We start from the raw sequence: 18405 nt of genomic DNA, 5'->3' as shown, positions 1-18405 counted from the left end.
TACCTTCCCCATGATTTTGTAAATCATGATTTACCAATGCTTTTAATCTTAGATTTGATTCCAATGGACCCAATAATTATGAGCACGTAGAAAGCCCACTTCCTCTTTACTTCTAAATAAATTCATTACGATACTAAATTCCATTTTCACAGTAAGACCTAACTCATTGAGATTCATATTAACAATCCAACAGCTTTATCTCCCTCCTCGCCAAAATTCCTCCCCTATCTCTCAATAAACCATACAGACAATTCCCATGATTTGATCTGAACTAGCAAAGCAAATGTATTCATTAGCCACCTTTTCAAAATGATCACTAGCTATATAAACTGCTATTAAACTAGGTATATTTAGTTTAAATAAACACATACCAGTGGTAACTGTTTGAAAATTTAAGTTTAACAGCTGCACTTTGCAAGCATTCAGACAAGACCCACAGTTTCAACTCAGATTTATCCAATATATATTCAGGCTATGGACCGGTCACAATCTCATCAACCTGAAAGACTGCTACGGCCAGAAGCAATTGCCCTTCAAGCATTTTCCCATAGTTAAATCTCTCCACTTGAGTTGCAAAAAAATAGATGCAAAATATTTAGTAGTTGGTGAACATGGGGTCTACGACATATAAATCTGATACATTAATGAAACAATTTCATTACTGCAGCAGCCAGTCTTACAGAAGTAAGATTTATAGGTTTAGACTTTACACACCTTAGTTGGGAAGGTAGAATCAATTTAGTAGGCTCTATTGTATCATAAGTATTTATTTTATTAATTTATGAAAGATGAAAGTAAACTCAGGCAAGATTCAAACAATATTGAATACTGTAAAGCATTTTAACCAGTGCTCCAAACTCACTGTCCCGCCACATGTTATTAGTTTTCTTTACTAAAGACTATATATTTGTAACGAAAGAATATAAGTAACTGGATCTACCTGACAAACTTGAACTTAGAATTTAGGACAAAGTTGGCTATTCTGCTACACTAGCATTTCTACTAGTTAACTGCATTAAAAAAAAAAGAAAAGAATTAATAATAATAATAATAATAATGCAATACCAGGCACTGGCTCCCATGGCTTCTGATCTTAGCCGATTGGAAGTGTTATCATGTAGATGTTTTGTCTTGGTGTAAAAGACAGACTACAGTACATCATATTCTGCTCAACACCACAGATTTACTTGTCAGTTGTTTGACCATAACTAGTTGAGGATGTCCCTTGGTGGTTGATGTGTGTATCTTTGATCATAAGCAGAAGTAGTGGGGGAGCATCATGGCCATGTGTTGAGAGGAATTCTTTGAGGTTTGGATAATTCACCTCTAGAAACATGGGGGTTTTCATTCAACATCTTTAAGCAATCCTTCCTTATTCAGGGACTTTTTGAGCAGGATGGGCTAATCGACTTGGAGAAAATTCTAACTGGGCCCCACTGTGAAGTCACGCACTATTTTGATATGGATCACCATGTTGCACACATGGTTGTGATGCATGTGCCGGATTGATGTACCCTTACCGGACAGGTAGTCATAATGGGTATACTGGGCTTCATATATCTGTGCCCCAGTGTCACTGATGGCAAGCACTACTCTCTCACTCAATAATAATAAGTATCAGTCAAACACTGGGGTCAATATAACTGATTAGCACTTCCAAATTTCAGGCCCTGTGCATATAATAGAAAGAAAAATAATAAAGGTGTCAGATTTTGGCACAAAGCCAGCAATTTTGGGGAAAGAGGCTATTTAATTAGATTGACCCCAGTGCTGAATTGGTACTTATTTTATCAACCCCGAAGGATGAAAGGCAAAGTCAACCTCAACAGAATTTAAACTAAGAACGTAAAGATGGATGAAATGCCACAAACACTCATAACTCAGTGACAAGAGTCTGGCTGCACTTATAAACATATGCAACCTGACTTAACATATAGCAACATCTCAATATACATTTCCAGATGGCTCACTGTTTCTCTTCATAATAGTAGCTACTAGCTGATAGACCGTTACAGATGACAGCTATAAACTTACCTCACTATGCTCTAATGCCTGGCAACTGTTACTTTTGACAGCTAAAACGCACTACTCCTCCTCCTCACTCGACAACCATAAGTAATTGAACTTTGCTTCCAGATATCCAGTAAGTTAGTGTGTGTGTGTGTGTGTGTGTGTGTGTGTGTGTATGTGTGTTAGATCACTTTATTCAACTACTTGTAAGCATTCCAGTGTTTTTTTTTCTCTCTCTCTCAGACACTATAGGTTTTAAAGACACACAAAAAACATTCTAAACAATAGGATGGTTATGGTTGAATGCTTTTGAACAGGGTTCACCAAACGTTAAACAACAACAAAAACAACAATGAGTGAGTGAACACCACAAATATCAGAACAAGTTCCTCAAAATTGCAAGTTAAGGTTCACACTTCAGAAATAATACTTTTTACTATTCAGACAAAAAGTAATATGCATCTCTGTGACACAAACCCAGAAATGTTTAAAAAAAACTCACAGCAGATAACATTTTAAATACTAGCTTGCTTCAAAGAATCACAACATTGGCTTAGCCAATATATGAATTGAAGAACTGCAGCCCAACATCTTAATCAAGTACATTGTTCTTCAAATACGAGGCTATGAAAATGCTGAGTGGGTGTAATAATCCCAGGCAATCAAACTTTGTATTTATTGAACTATTTCTTGCAAGCATTTTGTTGATTTTGGCCAACATTAATCATTCTATATCCTCTCATTTCAGACAGATACAAAAGGAAAATGAAGATCTTTGTGTGTGAGAGGGCAGGCAGCAGATGTGGGAAATTTGTCATATCCACATAAAAGATCCCAGATCTAGAACTTTATCAGAACATACTGTGGTCTTGATAAATTCAGTAGAAATCAAACTATAACAAATCCACTATTCAACTGAACTTCCATGATTTTCCTTCACCTTCAATTTCTTCCTTTACTCATTCATCTGGTTTTCATTAATCTGTTATTTTAATTCTAAGAATTTCATTCCAAAAAACGCATTCTTTTTCTGTCCTTTAGAGAATTCTCCCCACAAATTGTGAATTGCAATCATAATACTTTTTCAAGAAATAAAGCATCCTGTTTTCTCCATAGCAATATTAAAATAAGCCATATATATGTGTGTGTATGGGTGTGTGTGTGCATATATATATATATATATATATATATATATATATATATATATATATATATATATATATATATATACACACACACACACACACACTACATACAGACATGTACACAAAGTGTGCATGCTCTTACCATGAAGTGTATATTATTCTATGGCATGAGCACATAACCGCATTTATGAATACATTCTGTCCATCTTTGCTTTCATACCTCAATGCATGGAAGGCTCTCTGCTGGTACTGCTATAGTGCTGAAGAACAGGCTACATCATATGTTGTGTTTGGAAACTTTTGCATCCTGGAGCAGAACCCACTTGTATTGAGGTTGTTGTCAGAGACAGTGTGAAATTAGGAACAACCAAAGTGAATGTGGAGCAGAGATATCTGCATGGTGCTGCAAAACACATCTCAGTTGCAACTACTTGAAGAAGATGCGTTTTATATATGCCATCCATACATATATGTATCCCAAACACTATTGCAAGATCATGGGTTCGATTCTTCAATTCCCAGACTGGGTGGTGTGTTGCGTAATGAGCAAAACATTTCATCTTACGTTGCTCTGCAATCACTGACATCTGGTGTGTGTCACACAGTACAGTTGTAAAGGTAATGTTGATTTCCTGGACGGAGAAAGCTAATGTGCAGCACAAACATTTGATCACTAAACTAATCATCTGTGCAGTTGTTCAGCCAAGAAATTGCAGAATAATCTTCCTCAGACTCAAAAGACTACCCTTATTCCAAACACACATACATACACACTCAAATGTGTGTGTGTATCCTGAAAATGGAATGGACAAGCTAGACAAAGGGGAAGGGGGTGATAACTCCAAATAAGGACTGATTTGAAGCTTGGTGCCCTGTCCAACCAATGCCAGTGTGGGAAAGTAGACATAAAATATATATATGTAATATTTATGCAAAAACTGGGGGGTTGAGTAATGATATTTTGAAAATATTTTCAGTTTTCCTTTCAAACGCTGAATTTAAGGACAACTCATCTCAGCAACGACATTATTAAGTCATCGGTTTTGAATTTCCGTTGGACCATATTCTTGGAGTATGAGAAAGACATTAAAAAATAAAAGGTGTCAACTGCCAAAGCCTGAGATAATGTTATGAAGAACAAGTTTAAATGAGATAACTCATCCAGGAATAGAAACCATATTAGAAATGGTTTTTCCAGAATCTTAATATGGAGTATTGGCACCTTATAGGAGGTACACAAACAAAGATACAAAACCAAATTTATATAACAACAATGTAATATGGCTGTAACTGATCAAGGCAGTAGTCAATTTTGTTTTTGAGCAAAAATCTGGAATATCCAGCAGTTTGTTCAATCTTTCCTTTCTAAACTTGCATTTGGTACAAAGTATGTCAAAGCTGGCTGCATCCAAAGTAATTTACATTAAATATGATGCATGCTAGAATTATCACAGGTGCCCAGACACACCAACCTAGCTATGATAGTTTTTACTTTGTCTTTGCATTAGTCACTTACCTAACATACAAAACACAATAGTAGACTAAAAGAAAATGCAACAGTTTAGCAATCAAGGGTCATTAGCTTAGTTTTAATTTCTATCAAAGGAAGACAAGGAGCTGACACTAGGAGTTGCACACAAGTTAAACACAAACAAAACTGGTAAAAAGGTGCAATTAATTGAAAACTAAACACAGGAAACACTTTGGAACCGAGAGTAAACACTGAAAATACACAGTAGTGAATAGAGCAGTTTGAAGAATATGGTTTAAGTATTAAGTTGCTTGCAGGGAAGAAAGTTAGGCAAACAGTTTAGCATATAGCAAAGTAAAAGAATATATATGTAAAAAAAAAAAAAATAAAAAAAAAAGAGGAAAAAAACTATTGTCACATAGTTCTATGCTGGCTGCGGTGTGCTGAGGAACAGGGCCAAAATGAACGTTACTTACGAGGACAAGCAACTAGCCTAGTACATAGTCCCAATACTAGGTGACGTGACTTTTGTGAAAATGAAACCAGCAGGAGAGGTTATATTGCGTGGTCAGGGATTGACCATTGGTCAGTCGAATAATATCACGTAAAAGGTGCCATGTGTTGCACCTACACATGTTGGTATGAGAGGAGAGGGCTAGGGTTGATGGCCTTCGGACTCCTCAATCGAGGGCTGGTTCGAAAGAATTGGTCTAGGTTAATGAGTACGGTTGTTGTAGTAGTAGTAGTGGTAGTAGTAGTAAACTGGTGACAGATGTAGAATTGGATTGGTCAGATGTAGATGTGGAGTCTAGTCTTCGGAGAGCCGTTACAATTGGTCTAGGATAACATATACAGACGACTGACAACTGTAGCATTTGGTGTCTTTGGTAGTCTCCGCAGAGAGCAGGGGTCAGTCACTCAGCAACACTGAGTTTGTAACTCGGTGGAAAGTGAGACGCAGTAGGTCGTCCAGGAATGGAGTTGTACTGTTTGGAGACAACGGAATGCCAGATCGAAGACGCAGATCATGCGGCTGACTATGATTGGTGTGTAGCAGAAGTATCTGGTGGTAGATAGTGTGCGGAGGAGACGTGTGACGCAGTAGGAGGAGCGCCGTAGCACAGTGAGGACGCACGACTGTATGACTGATCCCTAGACAAACATGGGCATACAAGCATATCAAGTAAATGGCAAAGCAAAACCTAAATCCATGGATGTCATAAAGGTGGTCACAACCACCAGCTAACGACAGAAATACTATATTTTACACTGGCTGCAGGGATCATAGCAGAAATTAGTTTTAGTCAAAATGGAGAGCTTCTAAATAGTCTCAATAAAATATTCTACAATTGGGGGTGAAAAATATTTCTTTGGTTATAAACATCTTTGAAAAGTACTTCCCTGTTCAGTTACCTATAAACTTGATTAGATGGCAGGAGTAAATGTTTTGATATCTGTTTTAATTAAACATTATAATTACAGACAACCTTACTGAATATCAGCATGATGATTGCACACATCAGCATTTGGAGAGAAAGGCTGTTTTTTTTTTTGTTTTTTTTTTTTGAGTATGTGACAAACTGCCTCTATTGATGTATAAGTTTGGAATAAGCCAAAGAAATAATACTCAGTGTCTTAGGGTATAACTAATAACGATTTCTAACATAAGCATATTGCTTAGGGAAAAAGAAAAGAATGTGTGATGTTCATGCTTTTCTCAACTGATGAATTAATTCAAAAGCAATTATTTTAAAATCAGTATCATACTAGTGAATGTACTGGTGGAAAATTGGTTCCAATACTATGGTCTTTTGCTTAGGCAGAATATAGATAGTTGCAAAGGCAAAGTTTTGTTCGTTAGAGGATTCAATATGATTTGCCGGTTTACACCAGCCAACAACAAACCAATGAAAAAGCATTTATCTTTGCTTGGCTGCTTAGATATAGCAGCCAAACTTCCCTTAAATCACACTTCGCTGTCTTAGAAAAATAAAAGGACACAGAAGATAATGTACTCCTAGGTAGAATGGTCACAACTAGAATACCTTTCATTACAGATCTATTTAATCAGAATGGACATGAAGCTAAACAGCACTCAAAGAATAACAGTTTAAGTGTTTCTCATGTCTAGATTCCTGCTTCTCATGTAAATGTTACCACCCCACCTGAGCTTTACAACTCTTCCTTTCCAGGTTGGCTGCAGCACATTCAACTACCACCAATATACAGCTAACGAACTTATTCAAGCTAAATTCTTATCTCAATCATAACAACCCAGACACTAGTTTATAACCAAAAAAAGAAAAGAAAAAAAAAAGAAAAGAAAGAAAACTTCAGTACAAAGGGTTAGAAGGGTGGGGAGATTCCATGCAACCAGTGTAACAAAATCTAGAAATAATATAGTTGGAATTCACTGTACTTAATGCTTCACTTTGGATAAAAAAGAAACAAATTACAAACAAAAAAATTACAAGTATTCATTTACAACCAAATAAAAAAAAAATTGTATATTTTTTGAGTATATTATTTCTCATATCAGAACAGTACCTGCAATAAAAAGTGTATAGATTACTAATCAAAGAATATGGATAGATAATAGACTGGTGATAAAGTAATTTGAAACAACATATGGGACCAGAAGCCCTGGGGAGTTGAGTTTAGAATCTAGAGTTCAAAGTTTCCCAGTGAAATTGACTTTTGTAGAACATTGCACTAATTGAGACATCTATAGGAGATTAAGAATTATATAGTCAAATGTGATGATGAACAATCTAATATCATAGAAAGAAATTATTTTATGACAATGCCAACATGGAATTTAAAGTTCTTCCCGCTGAATTTAATGAATTAAATGGTTATAATATTTATGATAAAATTAGCATTAAAATTCCTTTAAATTTTTCTGAAAACTAAGAGATATTTCAGATATTTTAAACCCAGTAGTTTAGCTAAATTAACAACAGAATACACCCCCACCCCTCAAAAAAAAAAAAAAATCTAGATTTAAGTTAAATTATTTTCTGAATGGAATGATTGTTATTCTCTAAGAAAATATAAGATGTAAATAATTGTGACAGAAATACTTAATGGTGTTAATAGACTAAAATTACTTTGTCTAAAATATTGTCCTGAAATTGATTTCTAACACAGTTCTCAATAATAAAGAAAAGCATTTTAGTTACTAGACAACTAGAACTCACTGGAAGTCGCTTAGGTCAGTAATTAGATAGTTTCATGGGTTTGTTAACCTATAAATCACACACATCTGTGGAACTGAAGTCCAAAGAATAAAAGTCATGCTGGTTTGAAAGTTGAGAAATTTGTCAAAGTAGAATACACAAACCAACAACACAACATTGACAGAAATGCAGGAGAATATTCCATACATAAATGAACTGAACTTAAAAGAAAAATACTGTAACCTTTTTAATCTAAATATGTGTCAGACAAGATATTCTAAATTTTGGTAACATTTAGATGCAAAAGTTTAAACTAATTATTGTTCAGTTAAAACAAAACTTTGATGTGCCAATAAAACTATATTCACAGCAGACATAACTGTAGTCTGCAAGCCTAGGAAAACATGAATGTTTCCAACATAAAGAACTCTGGTCAAAAACAGAATCTGATATGCCCATGTTTCTTGCCCTCTCTCATTGGCACATGGCAATCCACACACACACACACACACACATCTGTTTTGGTTATGGAGAAGTAAAATGCTATTTTTCCATGGTCTAGAAACGCAGGCTACTAAAAGTTAATTTGAAATGTAAACCTGATAAAGTCTTTAAAAACATTTTTGGAATTCTGTTGCTAATTTCAGTTGGTAATTTAGCTGTAAAGTCAATAGTAACTATCAAAAAATCATTTAAGCCAATTATACTATTCAATAATGGAGAAAATGCCAAGAAGGAATGGAAGCAGTTTTAAGAATGTTACTATAATTTCACTACCCAATGTAAGGAGATGGTCTCTCCTCACTGCCCCAGGTAGCAGTGAACAGCTACAAGTACATAACTGAATACTTTTATTAGGCTACATTGGTGCACTCCAAACAACTTACAGTGGTGTGAAAAAATGTCTTGACAATTTACCTTATTGTAACACTTAATGTCAAATTGTTAAATGCATATTCAGTGAAACAAGACATTCTACTTTCAAAGCTATGAGAAATGACACCAGCACCTTCAATATAATAAATTTCAATACAACTAGAAAAAAGGTTACTTAAAAACAATACACTACAAGTAATCTCACCATTCAAAACCACTTAGAATATGTATGAAAGTATCAGCCTTTCACATTTCATATATATATGTCCCTCCTCTCAACATAATTTGAAACAGTTTTGGAACAAAATAACAAAATATCTTAATTCTTATGGTCTAGTAGCATACCCCAGCTAAGGATAGTTTACAGTCAGAAAAATGTATTTTGTAAAAAGTGTGTTCCTGCTAATCGAACCACCTAGCAAGCATATATACAACCTTTACTCAAGAATCTAGACAATATCTCTTGGGAGAAAGTCTATGGTGAGAGAGAGCGATTTTTAGGTTGACCTTAGCATCAGAATTTTTACTAAATTAACACAGAGCTATTGTAGAAGCCTCACTGGAAATTTTATAGAAAAGTGTGAAAGTTAAAGAGAGTGGAACTATCTCAATAAATATAATTGAAAACAAAAAAGTTGAGATAGATTTAATCTGCTATCATCAACAGTGTAAATAATGAGAAATATGTAACATCATACAGTAGAGTAACTACCTTATATAACTCTTGATTTATCAATTTATTCAAAGTATTTTAGAACAAATTAAAATATCATAGTACAACATCTGTAAATATTAATATTTACATGGAACCGCAGCTAAACATTAGTGAACAAAGATTTTGTGGATTTACAGCTGAGGAGTAAATGGTAATAAAATTTTACAGACTTGAAGTTAATGGTAGAGTAAGTGAACTATATGGTTGGGATAAACTTACTAAATCAAGAGGTATCATAGAGCTTTATTCACCTGAGAGAATCTAAGAATATCATAACCAGTTATTTCTCGCGACAGACTGCTCTACACACATATCAGATGATCAATTAGTGAGCAGTCACTCACAAACACTCAGTTACTTCCAAGTAAAAAAAATATGTTCAAGCAGAGCTGACAGGAGATAATTAGCAGCATCAGCCATCCATCCTAAAAATATCATATTCATTGAAGCCATATCAGATATGAAAAAATGCTGACATGATTAGAGGTAATCATAAATAACAGCGAAAAAGATTTAAGTTGACCTTTCCTTAGCATTCCTAATCAGCATTAACCCTTATATTCAGATTACTGTCAAATATAATGCTTATTTATTCACATATTGTTTTGAATTAATCCTGCATTGTCTCAGTTTTGAGACTGCTATGATGTGAATGTTTATTTTTAGAATGACATTGTCAGGTAGGTGTGAGAGGCCATATCTGGTTAGTTTGAATATAAAACAGAATATTTTGGCTGGATATAGTAAGTCTAAATGCTAAAGGCTTAAAGCCCTTTCAAAGCACACATTATTAAGCTTGTTTACATGACTGTCTTAAAGCATTTATGCAGTCCAACCCATGCTAGCACAGACAACAGATGTTAAATGATGATGCATGGCCTGTGTGCATCTACTTATTTAATGTTTCTTAAATAGCAGTTTTTAACATGATTCTGAGTATTAAGCAGGTCGAGAAGACAAAAGGAAATGATGATTCCTTCTAAACATCTGATAAAAGAAACTAATAAGTGATAAATATTACACCAAAGAAGTGATTCACTGATTGAAAACAAACTAAAGTCTGTTTGTTACTTTGAACATCATTTCATTTACGGCTAGCACAGATTTCATAATAATCACACAAACAAGCCAATAGTATCTTGTCATATGAAGTGTGAATTCGTCACAGTTCTTAAAGATAAAGTGTCACTACTGATAAGGTAGCATTAAGTTACATAAGTTTTTTTGTTTTTTTTAAAAACCAAACATGAGATAATGTACCAGGCTAGTCATGCTCTTAGTTGGTACTTTTAGTTAGTAATTATCCTTTCTGGAACCACAATGATCCATTTAGAGAAGGAGTTCACTAATATATACATTTGCTATTTTGGAGTTAGAAAGATGAAAGGATTTTTTCAAGAAATTTATAAATACTTTTCTGCCTACTCCTTCATCATTTAACATCCGTTGTCCATGCTGGCCTGGGTTGGATGGTTTGACCAGGGCTGGCCAGCTGGAAGGCTGCACGAGGTTCCAGTCTGTTTTGGCATGGTTTCTACAGCTGGATGCCTTTCCCAATGCCAGCCACTCAGAGTGTAATGGGTGCTTTTACGTGCCATTTGCGTGATGCCGGTATCTGCAGACTTGGCTTGATGGGTCTTCTCAAGCACAGCATAATGCCAAATGGACTTGGTCATTGCCTCCGCAAGGCCCAACACTCAAAGCCCAGCATAATGCCACATGGTTTGAACAATTTATATACACAAATTTTAAACTGCTTTATTTTGTATCTCGTAAAAATAGCTCCAATTCCTGCCATTCTCTACTTGCAATTGTAGTGACAACAGCATAAAGTAGAGTTGAATCTACAAATTAGATTCATGGAAACTATGCAAAATAGGTAGATGCATGGAAGTCCTATATACTGCTCTCCAAGTTATTCCCCAAATCACAAAAAGATTCATCAATTACAGGAAGTACTTCAATCTAAAACATTATATCGAATAAAGGAATGCCAACCTTTAAAATTGTAAAGGAACAAATATTAGACATACCTAAAGGGAGTTTATTACACACTCACTTTTATGTAACTGAAATGAATGCTCAACAAAATGAAACCAGAGATATAGTCAACTTCTAGAATGTACATGGGAATCTCCAAGCTCAAACTGGCTTACAGTCACATGAATGCAAATGATTTATTGATTAACCAAACATTCAGTTACATTAACCAACTACAAAGTAAATCATTTAATTTGCATGAAGGGGGAGGAGTGGGGGTAGACAAAGTGTAATGGTGAGAATTTGCATGGTGAATGTTATAACTTCTCTACAAGTCTTTTTTTTTCTTCTTTTCTAAAATAAGAGTAAGTCTAATTAACTAAATTACTAAACTTTTCTAAACAAGTGAACTGTTAGCATAAAAAAAAGTATATTTTGTAGTCTCACATTGGTTCATATTTGACTATTTAATCCCAAATCATAATAGCTAGCAACTGGAATAGAAACTAATTACAACCCAATTGTTTGGTCAACTAAACATTTTCATCAAATATTCTTAATTGGAATTGAGACAAATTTTTAGTGATAAATTCAAGTAATCATACATAAAATTGTATTTGACACACACACATCTGAATCATATGCACACAACCTCACATATTCATGTAAATATTAAGGAAAGAATATATGCATGTACCTTTTTTATATTAATAAAAAAAAAAATATATAGGTGAAAAAATAGAATGTTGAAGAAATTTACAGCTATGGATATACATACCGACGCCAATGGCCTCCAGAATGACCCATGCCTCTCCGTCTAGAATTTCCTCTCGGCTTCCTTGTTTGGTATGGACGAGCATGTTCTACACGAACTCTTCGACCACTAACACATCTTCAAAAAAGAGAGAGATTAAGCAAAGTCTAAGTAAATTATGAGTTAACAAGAAATTGTAGCATCAAATAATTGAGAGAGAGAGAGAGAGAGAGAGAGAGAAAGAGAGAGAGAAAGAAAGAGAGAGAGAGAGAGAGAGAGAGAGAGAGAGAGAGAGAGAGAGAGAAAGAGAGAGTGTGTGTGTGTGTGTGTGTGTGCATTCTGTTGATAGTTCAGATCACTAAACCTATAGCCACTGTTCCTCAACAATTATGTGTATTTCCTCCAAGTTCTTTATATAAACGCTAGGTATCCATAGATAAAATCATACTCGTTTACCTAGAGTTATAAAACCAGTAAATGATAGCACTGAGTTGAAAGAGTAAGCAAGTTCACTTTATTGGTATTTGTTTAAGACAGGAATATGATATAGTGATTCTCAGTGAATCCTTTTCTCCCTCACTCCTTAATTTCACATCTGTTTCTACTATATTTGCAAACGTTTCATTGAATATGTATATACATAATTGCTTCTGTGAAATTTGTCACCTTATATGGCATTTTATTAATTTTCTTTAAACTTGACAAATGATTTACTTCAGCAATTTTTTCTTCATGCAACTGACTAAAACAACATCCAAGTATTAATTCATTTGAAATGATTTTCCTCCACACAGGTAAATGGAGATTCAAATTTATTTGTTACCCCAGCATTTATCCACTTCCAATTCTTAATTGTTTGCTTTCTCTCAACGACATTCCCGGTTGATTCCACTCAGAATGTATTAACTTGAAAAAGGTTTACAATTTTGTAAGCCTGAAAGATAATTTCTTAATTTAGGTGATGACCTGCTGTTAATATATTCTAAGATTTCATGTTTACCATTATTGGCTCAGCGATACAGATGGTGAGATAATAAAAAAGGTAGAGTACTAAAAGCATCCATGCTGGTGTCGCATAGAAAAGTGCTTGTGCCAGTGTCATGCAGAAAAGCAACTGAGCTGGTGCCACATAGAATGCACCCATGCTGGTGCCATGTAAAAGCATCCAATGTTAGGAAGGACATCCAGCTGTAGAAACCATGCCAAAACAGACAACTGAAGCCTGGGAAACTCTCTGGCTAGTCAGCTTGTCAGACCGTTCAACCCAAGCCACATGGAAAACAGACGTTAAATGATGATGTGTTACCAAGCAAAGTCAAAGCAAGAAGACTGTAACCCCCCCCCCCCCGCGCTTATGCACAGAGTCATCCAACCCGTACCAGCTTGGTTCAAGAATGTTAAATGGTGATGTTTGTGTGTGTGTGTGTGTATGTATGACCATGATCATGGCGATAAAACAATGGGCTTCTTTCAGTTTCTATCAACCAAATCTATTTATAAGATTTTGTTGGCCAGCAGCGATAGTCAAAAACTCCTGCCCAAGGGTCTATGCAGTGGAACTGAACCTGAAACCATGCTGTTGAGAAACAAACTTCTTAACCCACAGCCACATGCATGTATGTATGTATGTATGTACACACATACACAGAGTCAGACAGACATACAATGGATTATTCAAGGGAATCTTAGGTCTAGCTTCTCTAATATTGCAATCTACTTCTTAGCTTTTCTTCATACATTTCCTACAAAAAACACGATCCTGGATGACGAGTAACTTCTCAAATGTTATTAGCATTATTGAAGTGTGGTTTCAACCATTTTAAACTGCATTGGAAATGGGTATTTAGCAACATCTGTAAAGATTTTTATTATTGCAAGAATGCTTTTTAGGTTTTCTTACAAATGTATTTTGTTTAGTAACTTCTTATGACAAACATAGGAAGCCATCTGTGTAGTTTCCCTCATTTCTGTCTCCAATAATTTACAAAGAAACATCCTTATTATATTTTACTGTTGAACATTAAAATACATTAGTTATTGCAACCATCCATTTTTAGTTCTTTCTTAGCCTGGTTACAAGCCATATCAAGAATATTAGCTAGCCTTTAGTTTCTCATATTATCTCATTAACTTTGTTCAAGCTATGGTCTCAACTCAAGTCAGCTAATAAAGCAAGAGATTATGCTACTCTGTATGCCTTTCTTTTACAAGCTACTTCAAGACAAGATTAAAGCACTCAATGATGCAGGTTATTTTGTGTCGCTCAAAACATAGAGCTGATTCAGTAACTCTATGCTCAAATCAATCCTATCTTGAGATGAAAAACCATTACCTAAAGCAAGACTTCAACCATAAAATTCCAGCGAGATCACTACACAATAAGATTAACTTTCATTATTTCACCCTTCGTTAATAGCTCAACACTTTCTGAGAATAATACAATAAAACAGCCTGAAATTCAGACAAAACCATTTTCACAATTTGAATATTATTTGAGTAGTTTATACAATAAATTTCTGAATTTGCAACTAAAAGGCATGATAGAAACATAAGACTCCTTACCTGCCATCAAGGTCTCTTACAGCGCGTTCAGCATCTTCAGGGTATTTGAAAACCAAAAATGCAAATCCTGGTGGGTTTCTAAATACAATAAAAATTGATAGTAAAAAAAAATAGAATGAAAAATTAAAACTGATGTATAATAAAAATAAAACAAAAACCATCAAAAGAAGAATGTTGTAATATTAAACACTAGCAATATCAAAGAATCCTGAATCAAATGCAGAGCTGCTGTCAGTGTGTGTTATTTAGGCCAGGAAGAAGCAATGTCCATGATTTTTGAAATGTCCCTCCCAAACTGAGGGAGGTCTGTAGAGAAAGTATGGGCATAGAAGGAGGGGAGATCAAGATGGCTTTAGGCCAGGAAAGATGGAACAAAGTGTTTAGCATGAGATTTAGGAATAACACACAACAGAGGAGAAAAAGAAAAGCAAATGAGTTGGATGAGTTTAGTCTTGCCAATTCCAAAGAGCAGACACAGTTTTAACAGAAAGGATAAAATGAACAAACAGGGCATCAGTGTGGTTTTTAGTGCATTAGTGAATGAACCTTGATGGCTTTCTTTTAGATGTGGTCCTAAATTTGTGTGTGTGCAGCAGCAGCTTGATGATTCCAGGTGTAATTTCAATGCTAATGTTAATATTACCTCTTCAAAAAATACAGCAAGTAGCAGCACTTCCAAGATAGTTAAAACAATAGATAGCAAAATAAGTAATGGAATGAGACAATGTTTAGAAAAGACATTAGGTCTTTTACCACTTTCAAATTATTTTTGCCACAGACAAATGTTTGAGTAAAGAGAACAGCTCTGGAGTTAAAAGGACAGCAACATTTCATATCAATTAATTACACTTCTGTTATTGCTTAGTCTTCATTAAATGTGGTGATAATGGCAGATGACATGATTGCAGACAAGCTAACATTTGATGACGACCCACAGAATTAATCAGGTCCAACATGTCAGGCTCAGTTGAAACTTACCGGTCAGTTAGCTTTCTAGTTACGAATTGTATTTCTGATGTTGGTGCTTAGTATTGTTGCTATTGCTGGTATTAGTAATGTTGCTGTGGTGGTGGTAATGGTGGTAGTAGTAGTAGTAGAGGTGGTGGTAATAGTGGTGGTGGTAGTAGTAGTTGGTATTGCTGAATGAAGAAACAAGATGTATCTTAGTATGTTATCTATACCTCTCTGTACTGGTTCATTAAGACAAGTTACTTAAGAAAACACATCTACCACATGAATTTTCAACCAGTTTCTTTTTCAGAGCTAGCAACCATACTTGGCCTACATTGCTGATGACTACTCTGTATAGAAACAACAGTAAGTAGTAGCGAGTGCTTTTAAAAAAGGAATATTAGATATATCTGTGGTAAACCTAACAGTTTGCAATGATCTCGTCCATATAGAGAACCTCTGCACATGCACAAGTGCAAGAACTGATTTATATAAGCCAAGTTGAATTTACTAAATGGCTGAAATACATAAGTATATAAAAAATATTCAATAGAAACTATACACGAAACTTAAAGCTGGAAGAATACTTCTTAAACCAATCGTAACAAAGAAGCTATTAAAACCAGTTGTATCTAAATAGTATTATATAAACAATAATATTATATATAAATCTACTCTAATCCAAAATCACACAATAATAATCTGGAAATCAAACTAGGTTTTAAGAATAGCAGGGAAAGTAATGTTTTCAGAACGAAATAGTTGTACAACAGCAAGGTAAAAAATTGATTTTTTTTTTTCAATCAGCAAGCATTGAATTATAAAATACACAATAGAGTAAAAATGTTTTTTTAAATATCTGGTAAAAAAAAAATTTCTTTTTCTCAGTCAAAAACCAACGATTATATCCTCAGAGAAATATGGTTTTCAGGAAAATTAATACAACCCCCCCCCCAAAAAAAAAACAGATGAGATGATGAAAACAGATCTAAAAATAAAGCCTATGAAAATAAATTTATTTCTCTAAATAAGTGCAGTAAATGATGTGGGTAAATGAGAAAAAGGATTAAGTTCAAATAGGTAAGAAAAATTGTGTATGTGTATAAGGCAACAAGATGGTTCTCTGTTCAATCCCACAATGTGGTACTTAGGGCAAGGTCTTCTGCTATAGTCACAGGCTGAGCAAAGCCTTGTGAATGGATTTGGTAAAACAAAACTGGAAAAAAGCCTATTGCATGTGTGTATGTTTAGACTTGTGCTTCTCCAAAAATTCACTTAGTTGCAGACAGTGGACATTGCTGTCATTTCCCTTTCCAATAGGTCATTTGTTGGCTTTGCGACTTTAAGAACATGTGAAGTAACATGTATGGAGAGGCTGGTGCAACTTCACTCACAAGATATTGGTCAATGAAGTGTTATAGTAAAAGATAGCAGCTGACAGCATCAACAGCAACACCGGACCTTAGCTACTAGGTCCTGAAGTGAACACCCTAACCTCACAGCTGTACCTCTCTCTCACACACACACACACACACGGTGGGTTCCTTAAAGTTCCAGTCTAACAAATTTCACTCACGGCAACAGTAAATAACATCAGCCTAAAGCATCCACAGCAAGAATGAATCTTAAACCACGTCGTTATGAACTGAATTTCTTTATAACAGCACATTCTGCTTTCTTAAAATGAAAGTAATTATTTCTTCACAATCTTTTAGCAAGTATTAATAATACTGTTTTGCATAAAAACTTTTGTAGTTTGGATTGCTAAACATCACAGAACCAAACATTCCCATTGTCAATAGATTACACTCCATCCAGACTGACAGAATCATTAGTACAATTCACTAAAGGATAAAGCACGCACAGGAAGCAATACCATCTCTTACCTGCTAGCAGTTAATGATCTTTTGTCCAATTCAGCATTGGCACTACAGAACAGAATAAGCTGCCATTTCATGATATACTTTCGTCAGTATCATTTGGTCTCAGACAGGTCTACGACCAAGCCTATGGCAGTGGAGACCTCTGGCACCCCCCACCCGGACCATATCCCTGCTAAATGATATCAGATGGCTTTCCGCAAGTGCGGGCCCCACAGGTCAGAGTGACTGTTCCACTCCCTCACCACTCTCTGAAGCAATGCCTTTTCCATTTTGTCAGCTGGGACCAAGAGGTGGTCTGATTTACAGGAAATCTGCGAGAATGTAAGAATTTTGTAGCTTACTACATGAGATTGGTCAGTATAAAGCAATTAGAATATTATTTATTGTAATAGATTAGTAAACTTATGGTTCTGCAAAAACATTTTATCCTCCTCGATATTTATCTGCCAGCCCACCACCTTTGATATTATTCTCAATAATAAGAATAATATGAATAATGAACACATCAGTAAATAAGGTGTGTTATGTCCTGACAGCATTTATTATCCCAGGATTAAGATTAATGAGAGAGGCAATGACCTCTCAGTCAATAATGTACTGAACAAACTGTGGAGACAGAGATCATCATCATCATCATCATCATCGTTTAACGTCTGCTTTCCATGCTAGCATGGGTTGGACGATTTGACTGAGGACTGGTGCAACCGGATGGCTACACCAGACTCCAATCTAATTTGGCAGAGTTTCTACAGCTGGATGCCCTTCCTAACGCCAACCACTCAGAGAGTGTAGTGGGTGCTTTTACGTGTCACCCGCACGAAAACGGCCACGCTCGAAATGGTGTCTTTTATGTGCCACCCGTACAAGAGCCAGTCCAGG

The 18405-nt window shown here is 35.2% G+C and overlaps 1 protein-coding gene across 4 annotated transcripts in view; it reads right to left on the bottom strand.

Moving 5' to 3' along the window:
• The window catches only part of LOC106868844 (probable splicing factor, arginine/serine-rich 6), a 65292-nt gene that overhangs the window by 15762 nt on the left and 31125 nt on the right, over positions 1 to 18405 (bottom strand). For all 4 annotated transcript variants that reach the window (XM_014914282.2, XM_014914280.2, XM_014914281.2 and 1 more), the window contains exons 2-3: positions 14693 to 14770; positions 12155 to 12268 (exon numbers count right to left, since the gene is read on the bottom strand). In XM_014914282.2, coding sequence (XP_014769768.1) covers positions 12155 to 12268; positions 14693 to 14770 — 192 coding nt within the window. The remainder of the gene's footprint in view (positions 1 to 12154; positions 12269 to 14692; positions 14771 to 18405) is intronic.

This window comes from Octopus bimaculoides, chromosome 7 (assembly GCF_001194135.2).
Source record: "Octopus bimaculoides isolate UCB-OBI-ISO-001 chromosome 7, ASM119413v2, whole genome shotgun sequence".
NCBI lineage: Eukaryota > Metazoa > Mollusca > Cephalopoda > Octopoda > Octopodidae > Octopus > Octopus bimaculoides.
The sequence above is the reverse complement of the archived record's forward strand: the minus strand, read 5'-3'. Positions and strand labels throughout refer to the sequence as shown.